The 13,893-nt window shown below is 36.5% G+C and overlaps 1 protein-coding gene across 2 annotated transcripts in view; it reads left to right on the plus strand.

The window, feature by feature from the left end:
• EXOC6B (exocyst complex component 6B) overlaps nucleotides 1-13,893 on the plus strand; it is a 571,132-nt gene that overhangs the window by 321,457 nt on the left and 235,782 nt on the right. For both annotated transcript variants that reach the window (XM_008699988.1, XM_008699990.2), the window contains exon 18: nucleotides 7,287-7,466. In XM_008699988.1, coding sequence (XP_008698210.1) covers nucleotides 7,287-7,466 — 180 coding nt within the window. The remainder of the gene's footprint in view (nucleotides 1-7,286; nucleotides 7,467-13,893) is intronic.

The raw sequence follows: 13,893 nt of genomic DNA on the forward strand, positions 1-13,893 counted from the left end.
GTATTTCAAACTAAATGAAAATAAAATACAACTTATCAGAATTTGTGGCATCACCAAAAGCGGTGCTTAGAAGGGAAATTATAGCATTAATTGCATATATTAGAAAAGAAGAAATTTCTTTTTTAGAAAGATTTATTTATTTATTTATTTATTTGGGGGGGGCACAAGTGGGGTGGAGGGGCAGAGGGAGAGGGAGAAGTAGACTCCCTGCTAAGCAGGGAGCCCAAAGTGGGGCTTGATCCCAGGGCCCTGAGATCATGACCTGAGCTGAAGGCAGATGCTTAACTGACTGAGCCACCCAGGTGCCCCAGAAAGGAAGAAATTTCTAAAACCAAACCCTAAAAAGGAAGTGAGCCATTGAAGGTGCTATCAATAGAGATGCTGAAGGATTTAAGTTCCCTGGTTAGCTTTCTATAAAAGACCAACCCTAAAGGCCCTTGTTGGCAACCCTGTCGGAACCTCTCTCACTCTTGAGAGCTTTTTCTGTATCTTCACTTAAAAACTTCTATCGCTTTACTAAAAAAAAAAAAAAAAAAATCAATAATCTAAGCTATTTTAAGAAGCTAGAAAAAGAAGAGCCAATTAAATCCAAAGTAATCAGAAGAAAAGAATAAAAATTAGAGCAGAAATGAATGGTTTTGTTATTGAAAATCAAAAGAGATAAATAATGAAACCAAAGACTGGTTCATAGAAAGATCAATAAAACTGATAAACTTTGAGCCAAGCTAATAAAGAATAGAAGAAGGAAGACTCAAATTATTAATATCATAAATGAAAGAGGGACTATCACTACTGATTCCATGGACGTTAAAAGAATAATATAGGAATATTATGAACAACTGTATACCCACAGTTTGGTAACTGACATGAAATGAATCAATTCACTGAAAGACACAGTTTACCAAAACTTACACAGGGAGAAATAGATAATCTGAATAGCTTTATATCTATTGAAGAAATTGAATCAACAGTTAATAGCCTTCTAAAACAGAAAACACCAGGCCTAGTTGAAAATAATTGAAGAAGACACAAGTAAATGGAAAGATAGTCCATGTTCATGGTTTTGAAAGAATTAATATTGTTAAAATGTCCATACTACTCAAAGTATTATCTACAGAGTCAATGCAATCTCTATTAAAATACCATTGGTATTTTTTACAGAAATAGAAAAAGCAATATTAAAAATTGAATGGGGGGGCGCCTGGGTGGCACAGCGGTTAAGCGCCTGCCTTCGGCTCAGGGCGTGATCCCGGCGTTCTGGGATCGAGCCCCACATCAGGCTCCTCCGCTGGGAGCCTGCTCTTCCTCTCCCACTCCCCCTGCTTGTGTTCCCTCTCTCGCTGGCTGTCTCTATCTCTATCAAATAAATAAATAAAATCTTTAAAAAATAAAAAAAAATAAAAATTGAATGGAACTACAAAAGACTGTGAAAAGCCAAAATAATCTTGAGAAAGAACAAAGCTGGAGGCATCATGCTTGCTGATGTCAAATTTTATTATAAACCTATAATAATCAAAACAGAATGGTATTGACATAAAAACAAACACATGGATCAATGGAACAGAACAGAGAGCCCAGAAGTAAATGTGTGTATGCTCAATTAGTTTACAACAAAGGAGCTAAGAATGCACAAAATGGGATAGGGTAATCTCTTCAACAAATGGTGTTGGGAAAAGTGGACAGCCACATACAAAAGAATGAAATCAGACCTCTATCTTACAGCATCCACCAAAATCAACTCAAAATAAAGACTCAAGCCTAAGACTGAACCATAAAACTCCTAGAAGAAAACATAGTGGGTAAGCTGTTTGACATTAGTCTTGACATTGATTTTTTTGTATTTGACACCAAAGCAAAGGCAATAAAAGCAAATATGAACAAATGGGACTACATCAAGCTACAAATCTTCTGCACAGCAAAGGAAACCATCAACAAAATGAAAAGGCAACTGATGGAATGTGAAAAAATATTTGCAAACCACATATCCCAATAGGGGTTTAATATCCAAATTATAAAAGGAACTCATACAAATCAACAACAAAAAACCCAAATAACCCAAGTAAAAAATGAGCAAAGGATACAAATAGACATTTTCCCAAAGAAAACATACAAATGGCCAACAGATACATGCAGAAGTGTTCAGGATCACTAACCATCAAGGAAATGCAAATCAAAACCAAAGTGAAATACCACCTCACACCTCACAACTGTTAAAAAGACAAAAGATAAATGCTGACAAGAATGTGGAGAAAAAGGAACAGTTGTACACTCTTGGTGGGCATGTAAACTGGTTACAACCTCTGTGGAAGACAATTTGAAGATTCCTTAAGAAAGTAAAAATGGAGGTGTCATATCATCCAGCAATCCATATATAATTTCTGTGTGTGTATCCAGAGAAATTGAAATCATCATCTTGAATACTTCCCTATACTTCTGTGTTCATTCTAGCATTATTCACAATAGCCAAGATGTGGAAACAACCTAATGGGCTATCAATGGATGAATGGATAAAGAAATTATATATGCATACACACACACACACACACACACACACACATCATATACACAATGGAATATCATCCAACCTCAAAAGAGAAGGAAATCATGTCATTTGCAACAACATGGGTAAACCAGTAAGGCATTCTGGTAAATGAAATATACCAGACAGAGAATGCCAAAACTGCATGGTATCACTTATATGTGGAATCTAAGAAAATAGTTGAACTCATAGAAACAGAGAGTAGAAAAGTTGTTGTCGGGGGCTGAGAGGTGAGGGGAAAAGAGAGAGGTTGATCAAAGGGTATAAACACTCAACTGTAAGAGGAATAGGTGTGGGGATCTAATATGTAACATGGTGACTATAGCTAATAATACCATATTATAGAAATGAAATTTGGTAAGAGAGTAGACCTGAAATATTCTCACCAAAAAAAAAAAAAAAAAAAAGTGTGGTGTCGGTCGTGTTAATTATTTCGATGTAGGGTATCCTCTTACAGTGTATACCTATATCTAATCATTGTGTTGTATATTTAAAATATCTTACAATTTTGTCAATTGTACCCTTATAAAGCTGAAAAAAGTTCTTCCATATATTTAAGGAAGACATTACACCACTCCTCCAGAGTATTTCCCAGAAGATAGAAGCAATGGGAATACTTCCTAACTCATTGTAGGAGGCCAGCATTAATGTAATACCAGCCAGACGTTACAGGGAAGAAGATCCACAGGCTAATATCGCTCATGAACATAGGTACAAAAATTCTCAACGACATATTAGCAAACCTAATCCAACAGTGCATTAGAAGAATTATACCCTATGACCCTGAGATTTTTTTCTTGGTCTGCAAGACCCATTTAACATTAGAAATCAAGGTGATGCATCACATCAATGGGCTAAAGAAGAATTATAGTCATAACAATAGGTGCTCTCAGCAGACCTAGATGAGAGGGAGAACTTCCTTAACTTGACAAAGAACATCTATGAAAGTCCTACAGCTAACATCAAACATGATAATGAGAAACTAGACATTTTCCTGCTAAAATCAGGAAAAGTACAAGGATGTTCCTTCATACCACTCCTATTCAACATGCAATAAGACAGGAAAGAAAATATTTACGGATTGGGAAGGTAGAACTTTGTTTATAGATGACATGATTGTGTTAAGTAGAAAATATGAAAAAATTAACAAAAACTACTGGAGGTAATAAGTGCATATAGCAAGTCTCAGGATTCAAGGCTAATATACAGAAGTCATTTGCTTTCTTATTATACCAGTGCAGCAAAGGAAACCATCAATTTGCAATTAAAAATACAGTGCCATTTACATTAACATCAAGAAAGAGAGAAATAGGTATAAATTTAGCAAATAAACAAGATCTACATCAAATTTATAAAATTCGGATGAAAAGAAATCAAAGAAGAAATATCTAAATAAATGGAAATATGTTCTATATTCATGTATAGGAAGACTTAAAATTTTATCAAGATAACAGTTCTTCTCAAGTGGATTTATAAATTCAATGCAATTTCAGTCCAAATCCCCACAGGTCATTTTGTGAATATTGACAAATTGATTCTAAAGTATGTATGGAAAGGCTAAACACCCAGAATAGCCAACACAATATTGAAGAACAGTGTTGGAGGACTGACGGTACCTGACTATAAAGTGACAGTAATCAAGACAATGTGCTGTTGGCAAAAGCATAGATAATAGATCAAAGGAACAGAGTAAGGGGCCCAGAAATAGACCCACACTAATATAGTCAAACAAATGTTGATAGGGAGTAGTCAATTCCATGGAGAAAGGAAAGTCTTTTTAATAAATGGTGTTGGAACAACTGGACATCCACATGCAAAAAAGAAAGAAAATAATCTAGATAGATTATTACACTTATTAGGCTTTTACTTTTATTACAGATCTTACATTTTTCACAATGGATCATAGACTTACATGTAAAACACAAAACTATAAAACTTGTAGAACATAGCAAAAGGGAAGCTCTCCGTTACTTTGGGTGTGGCTATGACTTTTTGGATATAACACCAAAAACATGATCCATCAAGGGAAATATTGCTAAGTTGGACTTTATTAAAATGAAAAACTTGTTCTCTTGGAAAGACATCGTAACGAGAATGAAAAGACAAGCCATAGGTAGGGAAAAAATATTTGCAAAACATATCTAATAAAGACATATCCAAAATATACAAAGAACTGGTAAAACTCAACAATAAGAAAACAAACAACCCAATTTAAAAACAGGCAAAAGATCTGAACAGACACCTCACTAAGGAATGGAGAGAGAATTGTAAATTCATCTACAATGAGATGCCACTACACAACTGTTACAATGGCTAAAATCCAAAACACTGACAACACCAAATGCTGTAGCAGCAACAACTCTCATTCATTGCTGGTGCTAATGCAAAATGGTAATGCCATTTTGGAAGACAGTTTATCAGCTTCTTTCAAGTCTAAACATAGATAGTCTTACCACTGCAATCCACCAGTCATGCTCTTTGGTATTATCCAAGTGAGTTGAAAATTGAAGCCACACAAAACTTACACATGTATGTTTAGAGCAGTTTTATTTATAACTGGCCAAACGTGGAAGCTACCAGGATGTCCTCCTGTAAGTGAATGGGTAAACAAACTATGATACATTTAGACAATGGAGTGTTATTCAGTGATGAAAAGGAATGGACTATCAAGCTATGAAAAGACACGGAGGAAGCTTAAATGTACATCCCTAAGGAAAAGAAGTCAATCTGAAAAGCTACATACTGTAAGATTCCAAGTATATAACATTCTGGAAAAGGCAAAGTTATGGAGAAAGTAAAAAGGTCAGTTGTTGCCAGGATTCAGGGGATGACCAAAGGAGGATTGAACAGATAGAACTGAGTGGATTTGTAGGACAGGAAAGCTATTCTGTATGATACTGTTGTGGTGAATATGTGACATTATAGATTTATCAGTACCCATAGAACTGTACCACACTAAGATCAAACCCTAATGCAAACTATGGATTTTAGTTAATCATAAAACATCAATACTGGTTCATCAGTTGTAACAGATGTACCACACTAATGAAGTTTTGATATAGAGTAAACAGTAGGGGGGGGGGTTATGTGGGGCAGTATATGTGAATGCTCTGTACTTTCTGCTCAATTTTTCTTCAAGTTTAAATTTCTAAAAAATGATGTTTATTAATGAAAACTCTTAGTAAAATGGGAATTCAAGGACAGTATTAAATTATCATACAAGTGTGTAAATATGTAACCACAGAAATGCTCAGTGAAACATTGTTCATATAAATATAGTCAGTGCCTATAATTATAGTATATAAATACATTGCCAAATTATACAGCCACTAAAAGGATGAAAATGGAGAGGAAGGTATGAATTAGAAATTTAGGAGTTAAAATTTACAGTACACAGTAACTGGCTATGAAAGAAAGAATGGAATCCAATATCTTGTGTAGATCTCTGCCTTGGACTGAACTAGACAGGTGAAGTGTGGAGATTATGATCCATTTAGTGTTGGGCTCACTGTGTTTAAAGTTTCTGTGGATCCTAATGCCCAGGAAGTAATCAGATATATGGGTCTTAGGAGTGCCCAGGTGGCTCAGTTGGTTAAGCATCTGACTCTTGATTTTGGTTCGAGTTATGATCTCAGGCTTCTGAGATTGAGCTCCACGTAAGGCTCCATGCTGAGTGTGGAGCCTGCTTAAGATTCTCTCTCTCTCCCTCTCCTGCTTGGGCTCTCACTCTAAGAAAAAGAATAAATAAATACATAAAAAAGATACACAGGTCTTTAACAAGAGTAGGTTTGGATAGAGAGAGTGTAAGCTCTAGGAGTTGATGTAATCACCCAGTGAAATTGAGAGGATTAGAGGCCAGAAAAGTAGAAGTAAAACCAGGAGAAAACCATGTCGTGAAAGCCAAAGGAGAACAGAGTTCTAGGAGAGAATGTTGAACAGAGACCAAGTAAGATCAGACTAGAAAATGATTATTGCATGTTGAAGCATGAAGTCATGGGTTACTGTGGACCAAACCATGGTGACAGATGGTTAGCACTGGAATCCTGATTGCCCTGGTTCAAGTAGACCTGTTTGTCCTGAAAATATTTTTCTTGGAACATTAGTCCCTTAATGCTTGTTACAACCTTTTATATGCAAACGTACATCATGAATCTCTTAAACAGGGTTTCTCAAACGTATTTGATCTAGGAACTCATGTGCTGTTGCGTTAGCATTTTTCAGATCTCGTGTTCCTTAGAACACATTTCAGGAAACACTGGCGTATACCAATCTGAAGGAGCTTGATGACAGAGACACTAGAGAGGTAGGATAGTAACTAGTGGGAATATTTATAGCATGAAGCCGAAACTTCAGAATACTTATTTTAAGCAAGTGAGGAGACTAGGGGCTATAGAGAGGTTATTATTACAGCAAGGGAGGTTCTTGGAGTCCTAGAAGAGATGAACAGGAATAAGACCCTGAGAGTGAGCATGGTTTTGAACCAATGTAGGAAAGTAAAAAAGGATGCAGACAGTTGAGGGCAGTAAAGGTAGATTCTTTATTTGGTGAAACAAAACAATAGCTTGTCTTGCAGACCCAGAATAGAAAAGACTCTCCTGTGCTTCTGAAAAAGAAAAATTCATGGAGACTGTGATATTGCTTATTATTCCCAGTTCTGTTACTTAATGGATGTAAGTGTGAGATGTCTCCAAGTAGGAATTTCTGATTATGGAAGTCTGAATGATTTTTAAAATTCTGTATTTCACAGGATGCCAGACATGCAGCTGAAGAAGAGATTTATACCAACTTAAACCAGAAGATCGACCAGTTTCTCCAGCTGGCTGACTATGACTGGATGACTGGAGATTTGGGCAACAAAGCTAGTGATTACCTAGTAGACCTCATTGCCTTTCTACGAAGCACTTTTGCTGTATTCACACACCTTCCCGTAAGTGACAGTTGCTCTTACATTGCCCATTGTATGGAAAAAAGTTTTCTTAAAACCTAGTTTGGTGAAAGATGTTTGTGCTTTAACGAACTGAGAAGCTCTTCAGGATGCAAAAGCTTTTACTATAATTATCGTCCCTTGATGAGATATAGAGACTCTCCCATCATTTTTTCATTGACTTTTGCATTTTATTTTGAAAATGGTCCCTAATATTATGTCTATTTCTATTTCTCCTAATTTCACCTAAAGTAATTCGTGCAAACACATAGTGAATGCCATAGTGAATTTCCAAGAGGAAAAACTTAGGAGTTAGAATTTCAGATATGTATCTTTTAGTCCTAGATTATCCATTTAATTTTTTACTAAATATTTTATTTATTTATTTGACACAGAGAGAGAGAGCACAAGCAGGGGGGAGCAGCAGGCAGAGGGAGAGGGAGAAGCAGGCTCCCTGCTGAGCAGGGAGCCGGGTGTGGGACTCGATCCCAGGACCCTGGGATCATGACCTGAGCTGAAGGCAGAGGCTTAACTGACTGAGCCACCTAGGCACCCCTCCATTTAATTTTTTTTTTTAACCCCAAATTCTCTGGTGAAATTCTCCATCTTTTTAATCTGATTTGTCTTTCTTTTCTCTGTTTTCTTGAGCATATTAATTAGTCATTTTAAAGTTGTTTTTTACTAATGGTAAAGTGTCGTTCACCCACATGTAGGTGGAATTGTTTCTGATTTTTTTTCTTAGTTATCAGTCATATGATCGTATCTCTTCCTATTATTTTTTTTGGTTGGTGTTAAACATTGCATTTATTTGTTTTATTATTTTTTTATAATAATTTTTTTTATTATATTAGTCACCATACAGTACATCCCTGGTTTTTGATGTAAAGTTCGATGATTCATTAGCTGCGTATAACACCCAGTGCACCATGCAATATGTGCCCTCTTTACTACCCATCACCAGCCTATCCCATTCCCCTACCCCCTCCCCTCTGAAGCCCTCAGTTTGTTTCTCAGAGTCCATATTCTCTCATGCTTCATTCCCCCTTCTGATTACCCCCCCTTTCTTTATCCCTTTCTTCTCCTACCGATCTTCCTATTTCTTATGTTCCATAGATGAGAGAAACCATATGATAATTGTCTTTCTCTGCTTGACTTATTCCACTTAGCATTATCTCCTTCAGTGCTGTCCATGTTGCAGCAAATGTTGAGAACTCGTTCTTTTTGATAGCTGAGTAATATTCCATTGTATATATGGACCACATCTTCTTAATCCAGTCATCTGTTGAAGGACATCTCGGCTCCTTCCACGATTTAGATATTGTGGACAATGCTGCTATGAACATTGGGGTGCATATGGCCCTTCTCTTCACTACGTCTGTATCTTTGGGGTAAATACCCAGTAGTGCAATTGCTGGATCATAGGGTAGCTCAATTTTTAACTTTTTAAGGGACCTCCACACTGTTTTCCAGAGTGGCTGTACCAACTTGCATTCTCACCAACAATGTAGGAGGGATCCCCTTTCTCCACATCCTCTCCAGCAATTGTTGTTTCTTGCCTTGTCAATTTTTGCCATTCTAACTGGCGTAAGGTGGTATCTTCATGTGGTTTTGATTTGAAACATTGCATTTAAAACATGTAGAGGTTCTGGGTGTTAACATCTCCCACCAGAGCTGGGTTATCCCTTCCATTACTAAGTAGGTAGTATGGGTAGGTGGTTCATTGTTTGAGCCTCATCATCTTCATCCCATCGTGGCTAACCTGGGTCCAGCTTGGGTTGCAGATGCAGTGTACCTTTGGTTTGCCCCTGTTGCTAGGATGTGGTTCTTCAGAGCTTTTAATCAGAACCTGACACACCATCATCTCTTCAGGACCAAGAGGATTATGGAACTTTCCACTTATCAGAAAAACCTTATCTCTTCAGCCTCCTGCCTTTTTTAATTTTAGAGTTTGGCAAATGTCTTGAGAAGGAGGCTTACCCAGATCAGTGACTGCCAACAGGAAAAAAGTGGTTGCAGATTGTCAGGGTCAATTCACCGCTCCCTTAAGATCTTTCAGCTCCCACCTGAGATTCTCATGAATCCTCCCGCTAGTGAGTCTTTTTCTGTAAACACTAAGACTGTGGGAAATCTTACTTTGTTTTTCAAAGGTTATGGCTTAGACCCTTATTTTCCTTAGCCTTGTAGCTTTAGGATTCAGAAAATGTCTTGAGGAGAAAACTGGCCCTCAGATCTCCAATTTTGGCACTTCAGCCCTATGGAAGCAACAACAATTCAGTGATTTTTTTTTCACCCCAGTAGTCACTCTTTGCCTGCACCTAATCCAGATTCTCAGTCTGTTCCTATGCCTGCGTTGGGCTGATGCCTCCAGGGCCGGCTGCAGAGCCTCAGCTCACCTCGAAAAGGCTCGCCCTCTTTGCAGCGTCATTCCCTTTAGTCCTCATTGCTTCATAGCTGTCTGGTGTCTCTCCATTTTCCACTGACTTGTATACTGCTTGCTGGGAGCATTGGCCTGCAGAAAACTGGGTCATTTCATCTAGCTTCACCTTAACACCAAAGCCAGACGGAAGTAGCACAAAAGAGCAAATGATGAACCAATCAATAGTTTAGCAAGTCAGTTCCTAAGTGTTTTGAGAAAGTAATTTACCACTACTATGTAGGATTCAGTCTAGAGATGCAAGGATGGTTTGATATTTAAAAATCTGTTAATCTAATTTATCACATTACTAAGTGGAAGAGATGAAGATCATCTTTGTGAATTCCAAAAAGGCATTCCACAACATCCAGCCTGCTCTCCTGATTCAAAAAAACACTTACTAGGGGCGCCTGGGTGGCACAGCGGTTAAGCGTCTGCCTTCGGCTCAGGGCGTGATCCTGGCGATCCGGGATCGAGCCCCACATCAGGCTCCTCCGCTATGAGCCTGCTTCTTCCTCTCCCACTCCCCTTGCTTGTGTTCCCTCTCTCACTGGCTGTCTCTATCTCTGTCAAATAAATAAATAAAATCTTTATAAAAAAAAAAAACACTTACTAAAACTCAAGCAATAGAATATTTCATTAACATGATAAAGAGCATCTGTATGAAGTTCAGCAACCACTATAGATTTAGCAGTGGGACACTGAAAACACTTATTTGCATTTACATCAGAAGTATGGTGAAGATACTTCTTATTACTGCTTTAGAAGTTCTGTCAAATAAAGTTAAAAAATAAATAATAGATGTTATCATTGTTCATAGATTATTACAGTGTGATTGGATAACCTCCAGAAAATCAACTAAAAAATAATTAGGACCAATAAGACTTTCGTTGGTTAGATGGTCCACTTAGAAAACAAATCAGCTTCTCTTATATTAGCAATACCCTCAGGGAAAATATATTGCAAAAAAAAAAAAAAGCACTATTCATTATTGGGTTATAAAATCTCTGTAAGTATACTTAACAAATTATTTGTAGGACTAATGTGAAGAACATGTCACAAAATAATTTTAGAGACTTTATTATGTACAAATATAGCATTTTAGGTGGGAATAATCATATTTCAAAGAATTTTTCCAAAATTAATCAAATTGCCATGAGTAATAAGTGAATTTGGTGGTGGTGGATTATTTTAACTAAATAATTCTAAGATTTATTTGTAGACAAAAATGTACAATATTTGCCAAAAAATATGAAAAAGTAAATTGAACGTGGTCTTTTCCTATCAAGTATAGAAATGTTATTATAAACCAAAAATAATTTAACTAATACCCTTCTCACACTGGAATAGACTGATAGATTAGAGGAAGAGAACATCAAATCTAGAAATAGTTCAAAGTACATGTAAGAACTTAGTATAAGATAAAGGTGACATTAGTAATTGCTGTTGCCACCACTATCTGCTTTGGATAAAAAGATGTTTTCATATATCAAAATAAATTCTAGGTCAAATGCATGTTTACATTTTAATTTATTTTTTAACTTTTTAAAGATTTTATCTAAATTCAAGTTAGTTAACATAGAGTGTATTACTAGTTTCAAGGGTAGAATTTAGTGATTCATCAGTTACATATAACACCCAGTGCTCATTACATCACGTGTCTTCCTTAATGCCCATCACCGAGTTTCCCCACCCCTCCACCCACATGTTTACATTTTTAAAAAGAAAGAAATTATGGGAGAACCAGTAAAAACATTAGCAAATATTTCTGTAATCTGAAAAGAAGTCACCATCATAAGGATGACACCAAAGAGTGAAATCATTAAGGGAAAGGTTAATAATTTGACCACATAAAATGTTCTGTAAGATACCTAACGAGAATTAATAAAGGAAGTAGAATGTAAGCTTACTACAAAAGTAATTAATGAGTATTTCCAAAGGTTAGTATCTGTAATATATAACAATATAACCCATTGTTTCAAACTCAGAAGACGCTGTTGGGAAAATTTGCAGATGTTGTATTTTAGGCAGTCAGAAAACAAGATCTGATCTCACTTTTATTAATATAGATACACACACATTAATCATCTATACTATATATGGTAAGACTCTAGAATTCTGTACTGCCTGGTTTAACTATACCAGTCTCTATATACCTTTTCTTTTTTCTTTTTGCTTCTTTGTGTTTAAAAAAATTTTTTTTCTGTCATGAAACATTTGCTGCTTTTATAATTCTGGGGGTGGGGGAAGGTGATACTTGGAATTGTTATTCTGTGTTCCAAGATTATTCTGTCCTTGATAATTAATTTATATTTTAAAAAAACCCACTTTTATTGAAGAAAGATTTTTACAAATGTGTTTCATTTTGTGGAAGGGACATGGCCAATAGTATTTTGGCTGTAATGTCTCCCCCAGCACTGTATAGTTACTCGAGTGAGTCAGATTTTGGAATTCATGGGAAATAAAATGCAGTAGTTCAAATGCGAAGCCATCCTGGACAGGTATTCCCTATATTCATCTTACTTGTTTTTTTTTTCTGTTCTTCAGATATAAAAATGACACCCAGTAAACGTGAATGTTTATATATATCATATAATACATTGGTTCCTATTTATACAATAGCTATCATATGTCAGCCCCATACTTACTTTAATGTCGGGGCCATTTAGAAGCAGTACTGTTAATGAGACTCTTGTTTGTCTAACACAAAGTCTATGCTTTTTCCGCCAGTAGAGTTTTGACCTTTCTTGCAGGTCTATACTATAAGTAATTTGTTGAGGATTTTTCCTTTTGTTGTTGATTTTGAGCTGCCATTGCTACCTAAATACTGGAACCTCTCGGTGTTATCGTACTATCCAGAATCAAAGTCAGAGGTAACTCACAGCCCTAAATCCTCAGTATTGCTTCCACAAATGCCATATTTCTGTGTAGTCTAGTATAGAGATTTTCTTTTTGAAGCCACTGTTCCCGTATTTGTATTCACCAACTGTTACATACTCTAGAATCAAATTGGTATGGCTTCTAAAAATATACCTTCTTCTGGTTTTTACTGACAGCAAAAGAGACTGCCCGGCATTTGTATTTGTGTTTCCCAGCGTGCTAGATATGGTCTTCATGGAAGCTCATATTAGTAAAATGTATTAACCAAACAGAGCTGTGTCTGAGATTTGCTCTTGTGTACTTACAGTGCGAAATGAGAGAGGAAGGAGCTATTTCTGAGAAAAAAAAAATCATTTGTTTTTTAATTAATGTGCATATTTCTTTTCATATTTTAAATTCCCTAGCAAGAGGGGCTTTCTTGTCAAAGAGAGATTGGATAATAAGAAATATATATATGCAAGGAACTGCAAAGAGAAAACCACACGGCCTTGTTATATTATATTTTGAAATCCCCAGGTTTTCTTAGTTCTCAGGGATGTTTTGTCACCACGCTAGTAACATAACCAAAGGGACAAGGCAGTGTGTAGGTGTGTGTATGTAAGAGAGAGAGAGAAAGAGAGAGAGCGTGTGTGGATAGAGAGGGAAAGAGAAGGTTTGAGTGGGAGGGGATGTCCTAGATTACGCTTCACTGAACACTGAATGGTCAGGGGGGAAAATTATTGAAATTTGCAACTATTTTCCCCTTGAAGTTTTGATGACTAAGGTGGCCTACCTGTTTTCATGAGGCACCCAGAAATGATTATAATAATAAGGTTTTCCACAGTTAGACTTCTAAAATGTTGCCTTGTCCTTTAAGAGATGAGGTAAGTACACAAGCGTGTTTGCAGCTCCAGTTGTATGATTAAGAATTGCATGCACACCTACCCGTTTTGCATGCTCAGCATAAGAGCCTACTTTTGAGACTTTATCCTTGTTATCCTGATAATTATCTTTCAGAAATGCATGAGAGAGAGGAAATGCTGCCTCAAGTAACGGACCCAGAGGAGGGAATCCTGACTTTGTTTTCCCTGTCTGCTATTAATGTTAATTTATATGACCTAGGTCAAGATCTCTCTTAACCCATTTCGGTTTGCCTTA

Source organism: Ursus maritimus, unplaced genomic scaffold (genome assembly GCF_017311325.1).
Source record: "Ursus maritimus isolate PB19 unplaced genomic scaffold, ASM1731132v1 scaffold_6, whole genome shotgun sequence".
NCBI classification, from domain to species: domain Eukaryota; kingdom Metazoa; phylum Chordata; class Mammalia; order Carnivora; family Ursidae; genus Ursus; species Ursus maritimus.